This window comes from Scardinius erythrophthalmus (assembly GCF_964197995.2).
Source record: "Scardinius erythrophthalmus genome assembly, chromosome: 9".
NCBI classification, from domain to species: Eukaryota; Metazoa; Chordata; class Actinopteri; order Cypriniformes; family Leuciscidae; genus Scardinius; species Scardinius erythrophthalmus.
The window spans coordinates 1,520,609-1,534,248 of NC_138229.1; the positions used below are offsets into that span (position 1 = coordinate 1,520,609).

The 13,640-nt window shown below is 38.2% G+C and overlaps 1 protein-coding gene across 1 annotated transcript in view; it reads left to right on the forward strand.

Annotated features, from left to right (window-relative positions):
• Positions 1–9,192: 9,192 nt before the first annotated feature.
• The window catches only part of pnp5b (purine nucleoside phosphorylase 5b), a 9,934-nt gene continuing 5,486 nt past the window's right edge, over positions 9,193–13,640 (forward strand). The window contains exons 1-4 of the mRNA XM_081374743.1: positions 9,193–9,423; positions 10,908–11,077; positions 11,204–11,307; positions 13,446–13,621. Coding sequence (XP_081230869.1) covers positions 9,401–9,423; positions 10,908–11,077; positions 11,204–11,307; positions 13,446–13,621 — 473 coding nt within the window. The 5' untranslated portion in view covers positions 9,193–9,400. The remainder of the gene's footprint in view (positions 9,424–10,907; positions 11,078–11,203; positions 11,308–13,445; positions 13,622–13,640) is intronic.

A 13,640-nucleotide genomic window follows, 5' to 3' on the forward strand; every position in this document is an offset into this window, starting at 1 on the left:
CATCAGAAACAGAGAGCATATTACGTAGCTTAGCAATGTTTCTAAGGTGGAAAAAGGCTGTTCTTGTAACATATGAAATATGATTTTCAAAAGACAGGTTGTGGTCTAATATAACACCCAGGTCTTTTACTGTAGAGGATAAAGTAACAGGACACCCTTCTAAATTAAAGTTGTATTGTTAGAGGTTTTGTGGGCAGTTTTTTGGACTAATAAGTAATACCTCCGTTTTATCTGAATTTAATAGCAGAAAATTACATGTCATCCAGTATTTTATATCTAACACACTCTGCTAATTTAGATAATTTATTGTTTTCATCTGGTCGTGATGAAATATATAATTGAGTGTCATCAGCATAACAGTGGAAATTAATTCCATGTTTCCTTATAATATTTCCAAGTGGCAGCATATATATTGAGAATAGCAGAGGGCCTAACACAGATCCTTGCGGTACACCGTAGTTTACTGACGTTATCTTCGATTTTTCCCCATTTACGAAGACAAAATGGTAACGATCTGATAAGTATGATCTAAACCAGTTTAATGCCTGTCCCTGAACACCAGTGTAGTTTTGTAGTCTGTCTAAGAGTATTGTATGATCTATAGTATCGAACGCAGCACTAAGATCAAGTAAAACTAGTATTGAGATACAGCCTTGGTCAGAAGCTAAGAGTAAATCATTTGTGATTTTAACGAGCGCAGTTTCAGTGCTATGATGCGGCCTGAATCCAGACTGAAACTTTTCATAGGTGTCATTTTCTTGCAAGAAAGAGCATAGTTGAGCGGACACAACTTTTTCTAGTATTTTAGACATAAATGGAAGATTTGAAATGGGTCTATAATTTGTTAGGTTATTATGATCTAATTGTGGTTTCTTAATGAGAGGTTTTATAACTGCCAACTTGAATATTCTTGGAACATGACCTAAAGATAAAGACGAGTTAATAATATTGAGGAGAGGCTCTTCCACTACAGGTAACACTTGTTTCAGTAGTTTAGTTGGTATGGGATCTAATAAACACGTTGTTGGTTTAGATGCAATGATAAGTTTATTTAACTCTTCCTGTCCTATAGTTGTAAAGCACTGTAATTGTTCTTGCGGGGGGATAATTGAGGCTGAATCATAAGACACCATTAAAGATTGTACATTTACAATTGTGTTTCTGATGTTTTCTATTTTCTCAGTGAAGAACTTCATAAAATCATTACTACTAAACTGTAACGGAATATTTTGCTCCGGTAACGTCTGTTTATTTGTTAGTCTAGCCACGGAGTTAAATAAGAACCTAGGATTATTTTGGTTATTTTCTATTAGTTTGCGGAGATGTTCAGCCCTGGCCGCTTTTAGGGCCTTTTTATAACGTGACGTACTGTCTTTCCAAGCGATTCTAAAGACCTCTAAATTAGTTTCCATTTACATTACCATTTATGCTCTAAATTACGAGTTTCTCTCTTGATAACATGCGTAGTACTGTTGTACCATGGTGCTTTAGTTTTCTCTCTAACCTTTTTTAATCTAATTGGTGCAACGATGTCTAATGTTCCAGAGAGAATGGTGCTCATAGTGCTAGTCATTTCCTCTAATTAATCTGTTTGTTTGGGTTCACTGAGCAGCTGAGATAGATCAGGTAAGCTATTTGAGAAATTATCTATAGTTGTTGGAAGGATTGTTCTGCCTAATCGATAACGCGGCGCAACATGACAAATTTCAGCGGTACGTAGTATGCAAGTGACTATGTAATGGTCAGTGACATCGTCACTTTGCGGTATAATATCTATATCGGTTGGATTGGTTCCATGTGATATAATTAAATCGAGTGTGTGATTAAGACGATGAGTTGGTCCGGTGACGTTTTGCTTGACCCCAAAGGAGTTTAATAAGTCTATAAACGCAGCCCCTAACGCATCATTTGAATTATCTACGTGTATGTTAAAATCTCCAACAATTAATGCTTTATCGACATTGACCAAAAGATCTGAGATAAAGTCTGCAAACTCTTTTAGGAAATCAGCGTAAGGCCCAGGCGGTCTATATACGGTAGCCAAGGCTAGAGATAATAGGGATTTCTTTCTTACATCTAAGAGAGTAACATTTAGCACTAGTACTTCAAACGAATTAAACCTGTGACCTGTTTTCTGAGTAACAGTAAGAATATCTTTATAGATTATAGCAACACCACCGCCACGACCATTCAGACGGGGCTCGTGCTTATAGGAGTATCCTGATGGAGTAGACTCATTAAGACCGAAATAATCATTTGGTTTAAGCCAGGTTTCAGTAAGGCAAAGTACATCGAAACTATTATCTGTGACCATTTCATTTACAGTAACCGCCTTAGGTGTAAGCGATCTGATGTTTAAAAGACCTAGCTTTATAAATTGTTTTTGTTCACTAATATTGAGATTTTCTGGTTTAATCACAATTAGATTTTTCCTAGATCCTGCAGTAGATTTATTATTTGATCTCACTAAACGAGGAATAGACACAGTTTCAATATAATGTTCTACATTGGTACTTATATCAATTAAGTTTGGACAGCAAAGAGTGTGATTTGGACTTTGACTTACTAGTCATATGGTGTGTAGCGTCTTGGAGATGTTGTCCGACAGAAGAGCCGCTCCGATTCTGCTGGGGTGAAGGCCATCAGCACGGAAGAGCCTAGGACGCTCCCAGAACAGATTCCAATTATTTACAAAGAGCAGTCTCTGTTCATTACACCATGACATTAACCATTCATTTAGAGCGAATAATCTACTGAACCTTTCGTGTCCTAGTCGGTAGGTGGGAAGCGGTCCAGACACGATGATCGTTGTTTCAGGCGATGTGCTGCGTACCGTCTCGATCAGGCTCCTGTAGTCCTTCTTCAGAACCTCCGACTGCCGTAGCCTGATGTCGTTCGTTCCCGCGTGCAGCACGACAGCTCCGACGGGCTCGTCACCGTTCAGAATCCCGGGAACCTGTGCAGCGACATCGAGAACACGAGCACCAGGAAAGCAGTGAGTGCGCACCTTACCTTTACCTATGGTAGCGTGGACATGCCGGACGATGGAACTGCCGATGATCACAGCGTCGCGTTCCGTCTCGCGTAGAGGGGAGAAGCGGTTCCGGGTGGAGATCTCGAAGGCCGGGAGGGGCGGAGAGGTCCTAGCTCTGGTCCTGGCCCGCGTCTTCCGCTGTGGAATCACCCAGGGTCCATGTTGTTGTGTCGGTGCCGGAGTGAATGAGACCAGGGATGATCGCATCCTGGGCAGAGAAACACATGGAGTAGACGAGGTCGGAGTCAAAAGGTTACTAACCACTGACTTGTGAGCATCGGCGCGTGATGTTTCAAGCGCGAATCGTCGATCTCGTAGCTCGGCCTGTCTCTCTAGTAGGTCGCGGATCTGCTTCTCCACGGATTCCAGCTCTAACTGCACAGAATGCAGCTCGAAGGTGTCCTCACCTGCACTCAAAGGTAACGTTAGAGACACATCCGATATATTCGCCATTATAGCAGATGTGCTATAATGGCGAATTATAGCTTTCAGTGATACGGGTGTAAATAAGTCGATCGATAGGCGCGACCACGCGTGTAATGCTAGCGGGCTAAGGCTAGTAGCGGAAGTTCGAAAGGTTGGATATATGTAGCGATATCAGAGCAATCCGATTGTTTTTTAAGGAGAATAGTATTCCAGATATGTTCACACGCTATAAAAATGAAAAAGTTCGTTTGTAAAAGAGTGTAAAGAAGAAAAACGAGGTTTCTGAATTAATTCGACGGAGCTCCAAACACAACAACGCAATTGAATCTTCATATGAATCTGCAATGAATAAGTGTACTTTTAAAAATTATTATTTTTAAATGAATCATTAAATTGAAATAAAAAAATAAAACATTTTATATTATTTTAAATAATTATACATTTTATTTATATTGCGCTTTTCTCAAACCCAAAGGTCTAAAGAGAAAAAGTTTAAAATTAGGATTAAAATTGTTTGCAAAAATATAAAAGAAATGGTAACCAGTTAAACCACTTAAAACACACTTTACATTATGCACATGTTTTTTTTAAACAAAAACCTTTAAACCTTTATAAAAAAAATCTTTAAACCTATATTGATGTTGATAAAAAAAACAAAAACAAATAATGGACATTATGCATTAACAGCCCAAATATATAAGATCCAATTGGTGTTATTTATATTTTAAACAATGAACATATTCTGTAATTAATTGACTTGAGTTGTGAATAAGAAAACTAACTTTTGAACAATTTTACATTCAGGCAGTTTATATCTATATTTTTGTATTCATTTTGAAAAAAATCATAAAAGCCACAAACTTAATTTATTTATAAATAAACATTGTTCACTTATTTCACATTTTAAAAAACATTTTCTTTATTTCAGCCTATAAACAATGCATTCATGTATAATCACTGCACTATAGCCGGTGTGAAAGGAGATGCGGATTAAAGGGCTTTTCTTTCACGTCTCATTCTTCATCTGGGAGTTTTTGTTCTGATTCAGGAACTTTGCACAAACTTCCTCCATATGTGGAACAGAACATCCTGAGAACACTAGCACTCACACACTCACACACACTCACACACACTCACACACTCAAAGAGCCTGTGAGAGGAATAAGAACTCAGAGAGTGACCGGGTGTTTCTTTAATGAGAGGTGTGTGTGTGTGTGTGTGTGTGTCACACAGCTTCTTGCGTGACTGAGCCGCCCTCTTCAGGGTCCGCACCGCTTGACCCAAACATTGCCTGTTCCCTACACTCCTGGGCGGCCCCATTTACAGTCGTCAAGGCATCCCATTACGCGGCCAAAAATATAAGTCTAAACTATTAATTTTGGCTACATGGAGCGTACACACACTTCTTGATGTGCAGATTGGAACTGGCCGACCCCGCAGGCGCACTGCCCTGGTTGCGAGCGAGCTTAACAAATACAACATCGACATCGCAGCTTTGAGTGAGACCCGGCTCGCAGGAAAGGACTCGCTAGTAGAAGTCGGGTATGAGTCTCCTGTGGGAATCAGTGAACGGCTGATGCCTTGGCGCATTCCCCTCGCGAAGGGTCGCAATCTTGATAAGCGCTTATGCACCAACTCTGGATGCTGAAGAAAGCATTAAAGACGACTTTTTTCTTTTTCAAAGAGTCTCTTGACAGAGCTCTCCACAAAGTTTCTCACACTGATAACACACTTTTGGGAGACTTCAATGCCAGAGTAGGCACCAGCAACATGCTCTGGCCTGGGGTAATCGGGAAACATGGATTAGGCAACATGAACAGGAACGGCCTGCGACTCCTCTGAGCACAAACTGGCCATAACCAACACAACTTTCCAAATGAAAAATAAATACAAAGCATCATGGATGCACCCCAGATCAAAACACTGGCACCTACTGGACTGCATTATAACCCGGCAACAAGATCTACATGAAATCTCCATCACCCGAGCAATGCGTGGGGCGGAGTGCTGGACAGATCCAGTCCGACCTCAACACACCAGGCACCAACCCTCAAGACGGCTCAACTCTCGAGCCCTAAAATCCCCTGACATCACTGCATCATACCGTCACCGCTTGGCTGATAACCTTTCCTCCGCTCTCACTCATCTCCTACAAACTACAGCTGAAAGCGCATGGGCTAACCTTAGCTCAGCTATACAGCAAGCCGCTTCCGACACAATTGGTTTCCATTCCAGGACTGGATTGACGACAGCTCCCTCGAAATACTCAACCTTCCGTAAAGCCCTCACTGCCCACCTCTCCAATCCACAATCTCCCTCTTTACACTCACACTGGAGTAATATCCGTGCTGAGGTGCAACGGCGACTTCGCATAATGGAGAATGACTGGTGGCTTAGGAAAGCCCATGAAATCCAAGGCTATGCGGACACCAACAAAATCACTATATGGACCCTAAAAGCAGAATCACCCCCTATCAGATCTACAGACGGCACAATTCTGCACAAGGACAAACAAGAAATTCTTGAGCGTTGGGCTGAACATTTTAACCTCTCCTTAACCAAAACAATCCGACTGACCCCCACTGTCCTGCAGCGCCTCCCAAAGCTCCCACCTGTGCATGAGCTTGATGACCCTCCCAGGTTCTCAGAAGTCCTTGCAGCAATACGAAGCCTCAAGGACAATTAGTCCAGTCATTTTTAAGCCAAAATGGGGGTCAACCTTGAACAAATTGCAACAGAAGCAAACTGAAATGATTTTGTATCCTTAATATGTCCTGAGTAAGGAAAAAAAAACTAAAGAATCCCATTAGGGGAAAGTTTAGAAAAAGACCCAAATATAGACTGTTTCTGGGGGACGAGTCTGAGGGAAGAACAGGAGACAATGGTAAGGAGAATGCAGAAGACAAAAGGTAGGCAAAATAAAAAGTGAATCCCCAGAAACAGTCACACGGACCCAAACCCCATCTCTGCAATAATAATTAATAAAGGCTGGTTTCTAAAGTACTTCTTCCTGCCTCTATGTGTTAATGCTCATGGGTAGCCGTAATGGGTTCCATTCAGACCTTAACATTAAGTATTTTACTGTTATGTGTCAAGAAGATTCAACAAGACATGTTCACCTGGCTATACCAAATGTTTAGATCTGTTGTGGTATTTATGCAAATTAGCACATATGTAATTAGATTATGCACCGTTTGTCCATGTTAACAAACAATTTAAAAAAACTTGTTATACATTTTTTGTTTGTCTTGATGCAAGTAATCAACTCAGTCATTTTCATGGTGATATCTAAAGGTTAAAAATGTTTACCCTATTCACGTGAGAGAAAGAATGAATAGGCGTATGAATAGAATATATTTGGGTCTTTTTCGAAACTTTCCCCTAATGGGATTCTTCAGGGTTTTTTTCTTTACTCAGGACATATTGAGGATACAAAATCAGTTGAGTTTGCTTCTGTTGCAATTTGTTAAACCTTTTTTCATTAAATGACTGGACTACTTTGGTAGACTCCGATCTCGAGTCTTTGTTAATAAAGATCTCCGTACCTTCACCAAAGCGGCCGTCTCCCGGGCAGTTTGGTGCAGAAGCTTGGACTCCCGACCGCAGGCATATTCAGTGTCTCGAGGGCTTTCACATCAGATGCCTCCAGCGCATACTAGGGGTCACATGGAAAGAGAAAATCCCCCACACGGACATCCTACAGCACACCAACTCCAGCAGCATGGAGGCAACCCTTGCTAGGCGGCGACTGCGATGGGTTGGACATGTTATCCGTCGTAGATTTTTCCCTAAACCTAACTAAGTCCTATCTCATCTGACCTAAGTCTACCTGGGCCTATAATATTTATACTCTAACGCGTCTACACATCGACGTCGGCTGAGTACAACCCTATACTCTAACGCGTCTACACATCGACGTCGGCTGAGTACAACCCTATACTCTAGCGCGTCTACACATTGACGTCGGCTGGGTCTAATACCTGTTCCCGCAGGAATAATTGACAAACAGACCTCAGCAAATGTCCTTCAAATGTTTTAATCACGGCCAGGAGATCTTCCCCGAGCAGTTCTCAGAGAATCTCCCCCAAGAAGAAGCAAGGGCGGAGGATCTCAGACAAATTCCATTGAGAATCCCACCAGCTAACACGAATACAACAGTTTTTATAGAATAAGGAGGTATGGCAAAAATGTCACACTGCATTACATAATTTTCCCACAATTTGTATACTCACACAACCAAAGTCAAAGGAGAATGGCAACTCAACATACAGTATTCAAAAACAGGACAGAACGTTTTAGTGCATTGTGTTTCAAAGTGTTATCATGTTAGGCCTAAAAAGAGAAGTAACGTTAGATGTTAGAAACATGGTTAGTTTAATATACAGTTTACTATTTTAACTATTAAAAATCCACCACACCTCCCACTACCCCGGCAGGTCCTCTATGGGCAGATATACGCAGCCAACAGGAGACCTGGGAAATAGCCGCGTTTCCATCACCCTTCAAATTGCGCAAATTGAAATTGTGACGTAGATGTCACCTGACATAGATGACGCGGTGTGTTTGGACAGAATACGAGACAGAGCTCTTTATTAAATTCATAAAAGACAAAAGAATTAGAGGAATAATGGATTCTAAGCCTCAAATAAATGCCAAAATCAAGACCTCGCAGCAGATCTGAGGAAGAAACACCCAGAAACTCCTCATATGAGCCGCTCACAGTATAATAAGGGTCGTTCCTCATCATTAATGCTTGGAAACACACATATATCTCCTTCCATTAATAATAATGGCCAGTGCAGTGGCTGTCCGTTGCCATGGTTTCTGGAATGATTTTACTGATCGCGAGAGGAAAAAATGTAGTTTTAGTCGCATAACATCGGTTAATGGAAACGCCATCATTTTCGAAATAGTTTTTTGTCGACATTTAGAAAAAATCACGAAAGTTTTGCGCAAATCTGTAATGGAAACGCGCCTAGTGACATCATCTTCGAAATCGATGGACTGCATAAGAGAAGACGTGTTTTTCTATCCTGGTGGGGACTTAAACCTGAATGCACACACACTCATGGGGACTCATGTACACTGTGGACCTAAACTGAGGAAACAAGCTTATAAATCATACAGAGTGAGTTCTAGTGGGGTAAATAAAATAAATCTCACACATTCTCAAGTAAATATAATGATAGCAAATGAGATAATTTAAATAACATTAATATAAAATTAAATGATATTATTTAATAATATAAAATACATTTAATAAATAATATAATTGAATTTATTATTAAATAATATAATTATTTAAAATTACTTAAATAGTATTATTCAAAAAAATAATTAAATCATATTATTTAATAAAAAAACTAAAAATGATTTAATAATAATTAAATCATACTATTTAATAATAAATTAAATAATATTATTTTAACTCACTCTCCACCAAATCATATCCTAACAAAACCATACATCAATGGAAAGATTTATTCAGCTTTCAGATGATGTTTAAATCTCAGTTTCAAAAAATGGACTCATGTGACTGGTCACATTTCATACTCCGTAAGACTTTAGAATCTTCTAGATCTGTAGTAAACATGCTTTTCACTTTTCACATTTCTCACACACTCCCCCTCTTTCGTAGAGGTGCGGTGAATGACGTCACTAAGCATTGCGCTCAGGAAACGCCCGCATGATCCGCTCCCGCGCGCGCAGCCAATGAGCGGCGCGCGTGCCTCATGAATAGAGATTCTGGCGGAGGAGGAAATGCGTTTTATAAGGTCATTCTCATTCTCATTCCCTCCAACACACACTCATCCAGAGCCAGAGATAACAGTTTAACGGAACATCGAGGGCATAAAAGAGAACATTTACCGGAGACGAACAAACTGAACCGGGCAACTTTATAATTCTATTCTTCTTCCTCACTTACTGAAACTCATCGACATGTTTCCTGAATCAACAAAAGAGTGAGTTCACGCATTTTAAAACCCTTAAAGATAACAAAAGTTGCTTTTGAGGGTTATAATCTAAGAGTTGATAACTTGAACAATGATGTTAATCACTTTAGCGTCATATTTTATATATAGGCTGTGTTATATAGGCTGGCTCGCGCGCTTATGGTCTATACGTCATAACTATAACTCTTACATTAGACACATCTTCATATCATCGTTGTATTATTTGTTTATGTATGTAAGTAACTTAAACAAACAGGTTGTGCTGGAACCTGTTAAACAGGTTTGACACACACACACACACACTGACAGACACACAAACACACACGCACATTCATATTTGACATTTGTGTGCCACATCATGATGATCATTTACATGAGCAGAGACTGTACAAACATATTGGACAGTTAGATATAATACTTGATATATGATCTTGAATTATGAAAAGTGAAGTAATAAAATATAATTCTTGTCGAGATGCACGTGCAAGTGTGATGCTGAGGAAACCCGGTGCGCGCGCTTCAACACGTAGGCTTATCACGATCAGATGAGTGTACTAAATGATCAGTTTTGTTTGCTAATATATAACTACTTTGCGAATGTGCATCATTAACTACACGTGGTTTAATGGACAGTCTGACTCATTCAGTAAGTTTAATAAAATCTTTGATGGAAAGTGCGTCACATCCAAAGTTGATTCCGTTACAGGGTTGACTAATTGAGGGAGTTTCCTTTATGCATGGGTCAAACCGAGTCTTTCTGAAAATTTAATTAAAAGAACCATTAATCTGTCTAATCCATTATTTCGCAGTCTTTTTTTATTTCATCATATTCAAGCCAGATTTAAGCCATGTATGATTTGTTGTTATAAAAACATGAGCCAGACAGAGTGACTCCAACGCAAACTGTCTTCAGACGGCTGTTATTTAGTCAGTAGTCATATATATACTTTTCTCTCCTAAACATTAAGTCCATAAAAGGCGATCGTAGGTTGGCTTGTAAACAGTGGTATTTTTTTTTTTTTTTTTTTTTGCATAAAACACGATTTAGTAAAGCTTAAGCTAAAAAATAACATTTGTAAGTGGGGTAAAAAAATGAAAATCTTACACATTCTCAAGTAAATATAATGATAACAAATGAGATCATTTAAATTACATTAATATACAATTAAATATTAATAAATTAAATGACATTATTTAAAAACAAATTGAATAATATTATTTCATAAAAAGAAAAAATATATTATTTAATAATAAATTAAATAATATTATTTAAAAATAAATAAAATTACATTATTTAAAATACAATAAATTATATTATTTAATAATGAATTAAACAATGTTATTTAATACTAATTTGATTAATATTATTTACTAATAAACTAAATAAATTATTTAATAATAAATTTAATAATATTATTTAATAAAAAAATGAAATAATAAATCTAATGACCATTTATTTCACAGTTTTTAAAAAAAGTGATTCTCTCCTTTAGGTACAGTTATGAGGAGTGCAAGGCCACAGCTGATTGGCTGTTAGCCCAGGGTCCAGTGCGCCCCCTGGTGGGGATCGTGTGTGGCTCGGGTCTCGGTGGACTGGCAGAAATGCTGAAAGATCAGCTGGTCATCAACTACAGCGACATCCCAAACTTCCCTCAGAGCACCGGTGAGTTCAGACCTATTTACAGTCTATGGTTCAGACAAACTATTGATTTCTGCTTTCATCTTTGATGCCAACCCGCTGTACTGTTGTTATTAATATTGCACGTTCATAACTGTGTGTGTTCTGTAGTGCACGGTCATGCTGGCAAGCTGGTGTTCGGCACCCTTAAAGGAAAGCCGTGTGTTTGCATGCAGGGAAGGTTTCACCTCTATGAAGGATACCCCATTCAAAAGGTGATTTGACATTCTTGTGATTAACAGCAGCTCGAAGAACATTATTTTTCATTATTATTATGTGCAGTTTAAAAAAAAAAAAAGTAAATGTTTTTTCTTGGTTATGCGAATGTAAAGGGAACATTCCATTTTATATGGTAAGCCATTTTAGCTTAAAATATTCCCAGCATTACTCATTGTATTTATAAGAATTGCATTTTGAGTGCACTCTAATCCAATTTTTACTAGTAAGAATTCTCTTTAGAGAGCTCTCTTATCCAATTTTTACTAGTAAAAATTCTATTTTGAGAGCTCTCTAATCCAATTTTTACTAGTAAAAATTCTATTTTGAGAGCTCTCTAATCCAGTTTTTACTAGTAAAAATTCTATTTAGAGAGCTCTCTAATCCAATTTTTACTAGTAAAAATTCTATTTTGAGAGCTCTCTAATCCAGTTTTTACTAGTAAAAATTCTATTTAGAGAGCTCTCTTATCCAAATTTTACTAGTAAAAATTCTATTTTGAGAGCTCTCTAATCCAATTTTTACTAGTAAAAATTCTATTTTGAGAGCTCTCTAATCCAGTTTTTACTAGTAAGAATTCTATTTGGAGAACTCTAATACAATTTTTTTGTAGTAAGAATTCTATTTTGAGAGCTCTCTAATCCAATTTTTACTAGTAAGAATTCTATTTAGAGAGCTCTCTAATCCAATTCTTACTAGTAAAAATTCTATTTTGAGAGCTCTCTAATCCAGTTTTTACTAGTAAAAATTCTATTTAGAGAGCTCTCTTATCCAATTTTTACTAGTAAAAATTCTATTTTGAGAGCTCTCTAATCCAATTTTTACTAGTAAAAATTCTATTTTGAGAGCTCTCTAATCCAGTTTTTACTAGTAAGAATTCTATTTGGAGAACTCTAATACAATTTTTTTGTAGTAAGAATTCTATTTTGAGAGCTCTCTAATCCAATTTTTACTAGTAAGAATTCTACTTAGACAAGTTTAATAATCAAACTTTTACTAGTTAGAATTCTATCTATTTATAGAAGTTTAATAATAAAAATTTTACTAGTTAGAATTCTATTTAGAGAGCACTCTAATTGGAATTGTCACTATATCAAGTAATGCTGGGAACATTTTAAGCTAAAACGGCTTGCCATAATTTTATCAGTTTGCAAACATTATGGGAATGTTCATTTTAAATGTTCTCGGAATGTTCTGTAACAAGTAGTAACATTTTTATAAATTGTGTTTCTGTTGTGAGAACATTAATAAAGACCAGATAACATTGAACAAACTTACTCTTGACGTCAATGGACAAATGTTTGCTCAGTTCCTGAGGAGGAACTATCAATATAAGTAATAACAGTAATAGGAGGCAAGATATTAATAATGACAAACAGCCGCTCCTCATGTATTGGCAGTGTTTGCTCAATGTAAATATCAGTGGCATCTTTATCAATACAACATAAACTTTGCACCACAGAGTTACATAATCATCTCAGCTGTCTCTCTAGTTCATCCGCAACTTTTTTCCATCCTCATCTGTGTTTAGTGTGTGATGTTGCAGTTTGATCATGAAGAAGCTCCAGTTCTTCTCTATATCAGAGTCAGTGTTTCTGAACTCCTGAAACGCCTCCACTGTAGTCTTGAGTTTCTTCCGGGAACGAACACGTCACAATATTCCTCATTATAATAATTAATGCGCAGAATAAAGGGGCGGCGCCTGGTTGAGTTAGTTAGTAGTGTGTTAAACTGGCGGTTATGGAAAGGGGCGGGACATTTCCCAAACACACTCAAAGCGCTCGACCAATCACAACATACTGCTCGAGCCGACCAATCAGAGCACAGTGTGCTTTTCAGAAGGAGGGGCTTCATAGAGACAGGAACTAAACAGAGCGTTACTGACAGACTGGGAAGAGAGGAGCCGCAACAATGGAGAACATGAGGAGAATAATCAACATTCAAGCAGGAAAACCTGTTCTAGACAACATCAAGACTTAAACGGCCACTTTAAAAGTTTTTGAAAATAATGTCACAATGCAAAAACTTTATGCAAGACATATTTGTGTTGATTTTGACGTATTTTTGACACGCATCATGATTTTTCAGATATTATTTATGGTATGATTGCAATTGGTGTGTGTTGTGGTATTGGCAGACCACCATGCCCATCCGGGTCTTTAAGCTCTTGGGTGTGGAGACGGTCCTCCTGACCAACGCCGCCGTCGGACTGAACCAGGACTTTAATGTGGGCGACATGATGGTTATAAAGGACCACATCAATATTCCCGGCTTCGCTGGAAACAACCCGTTAGTGGGACGCAATGACGAGAGGTGAGATTGAGCTGGTCTG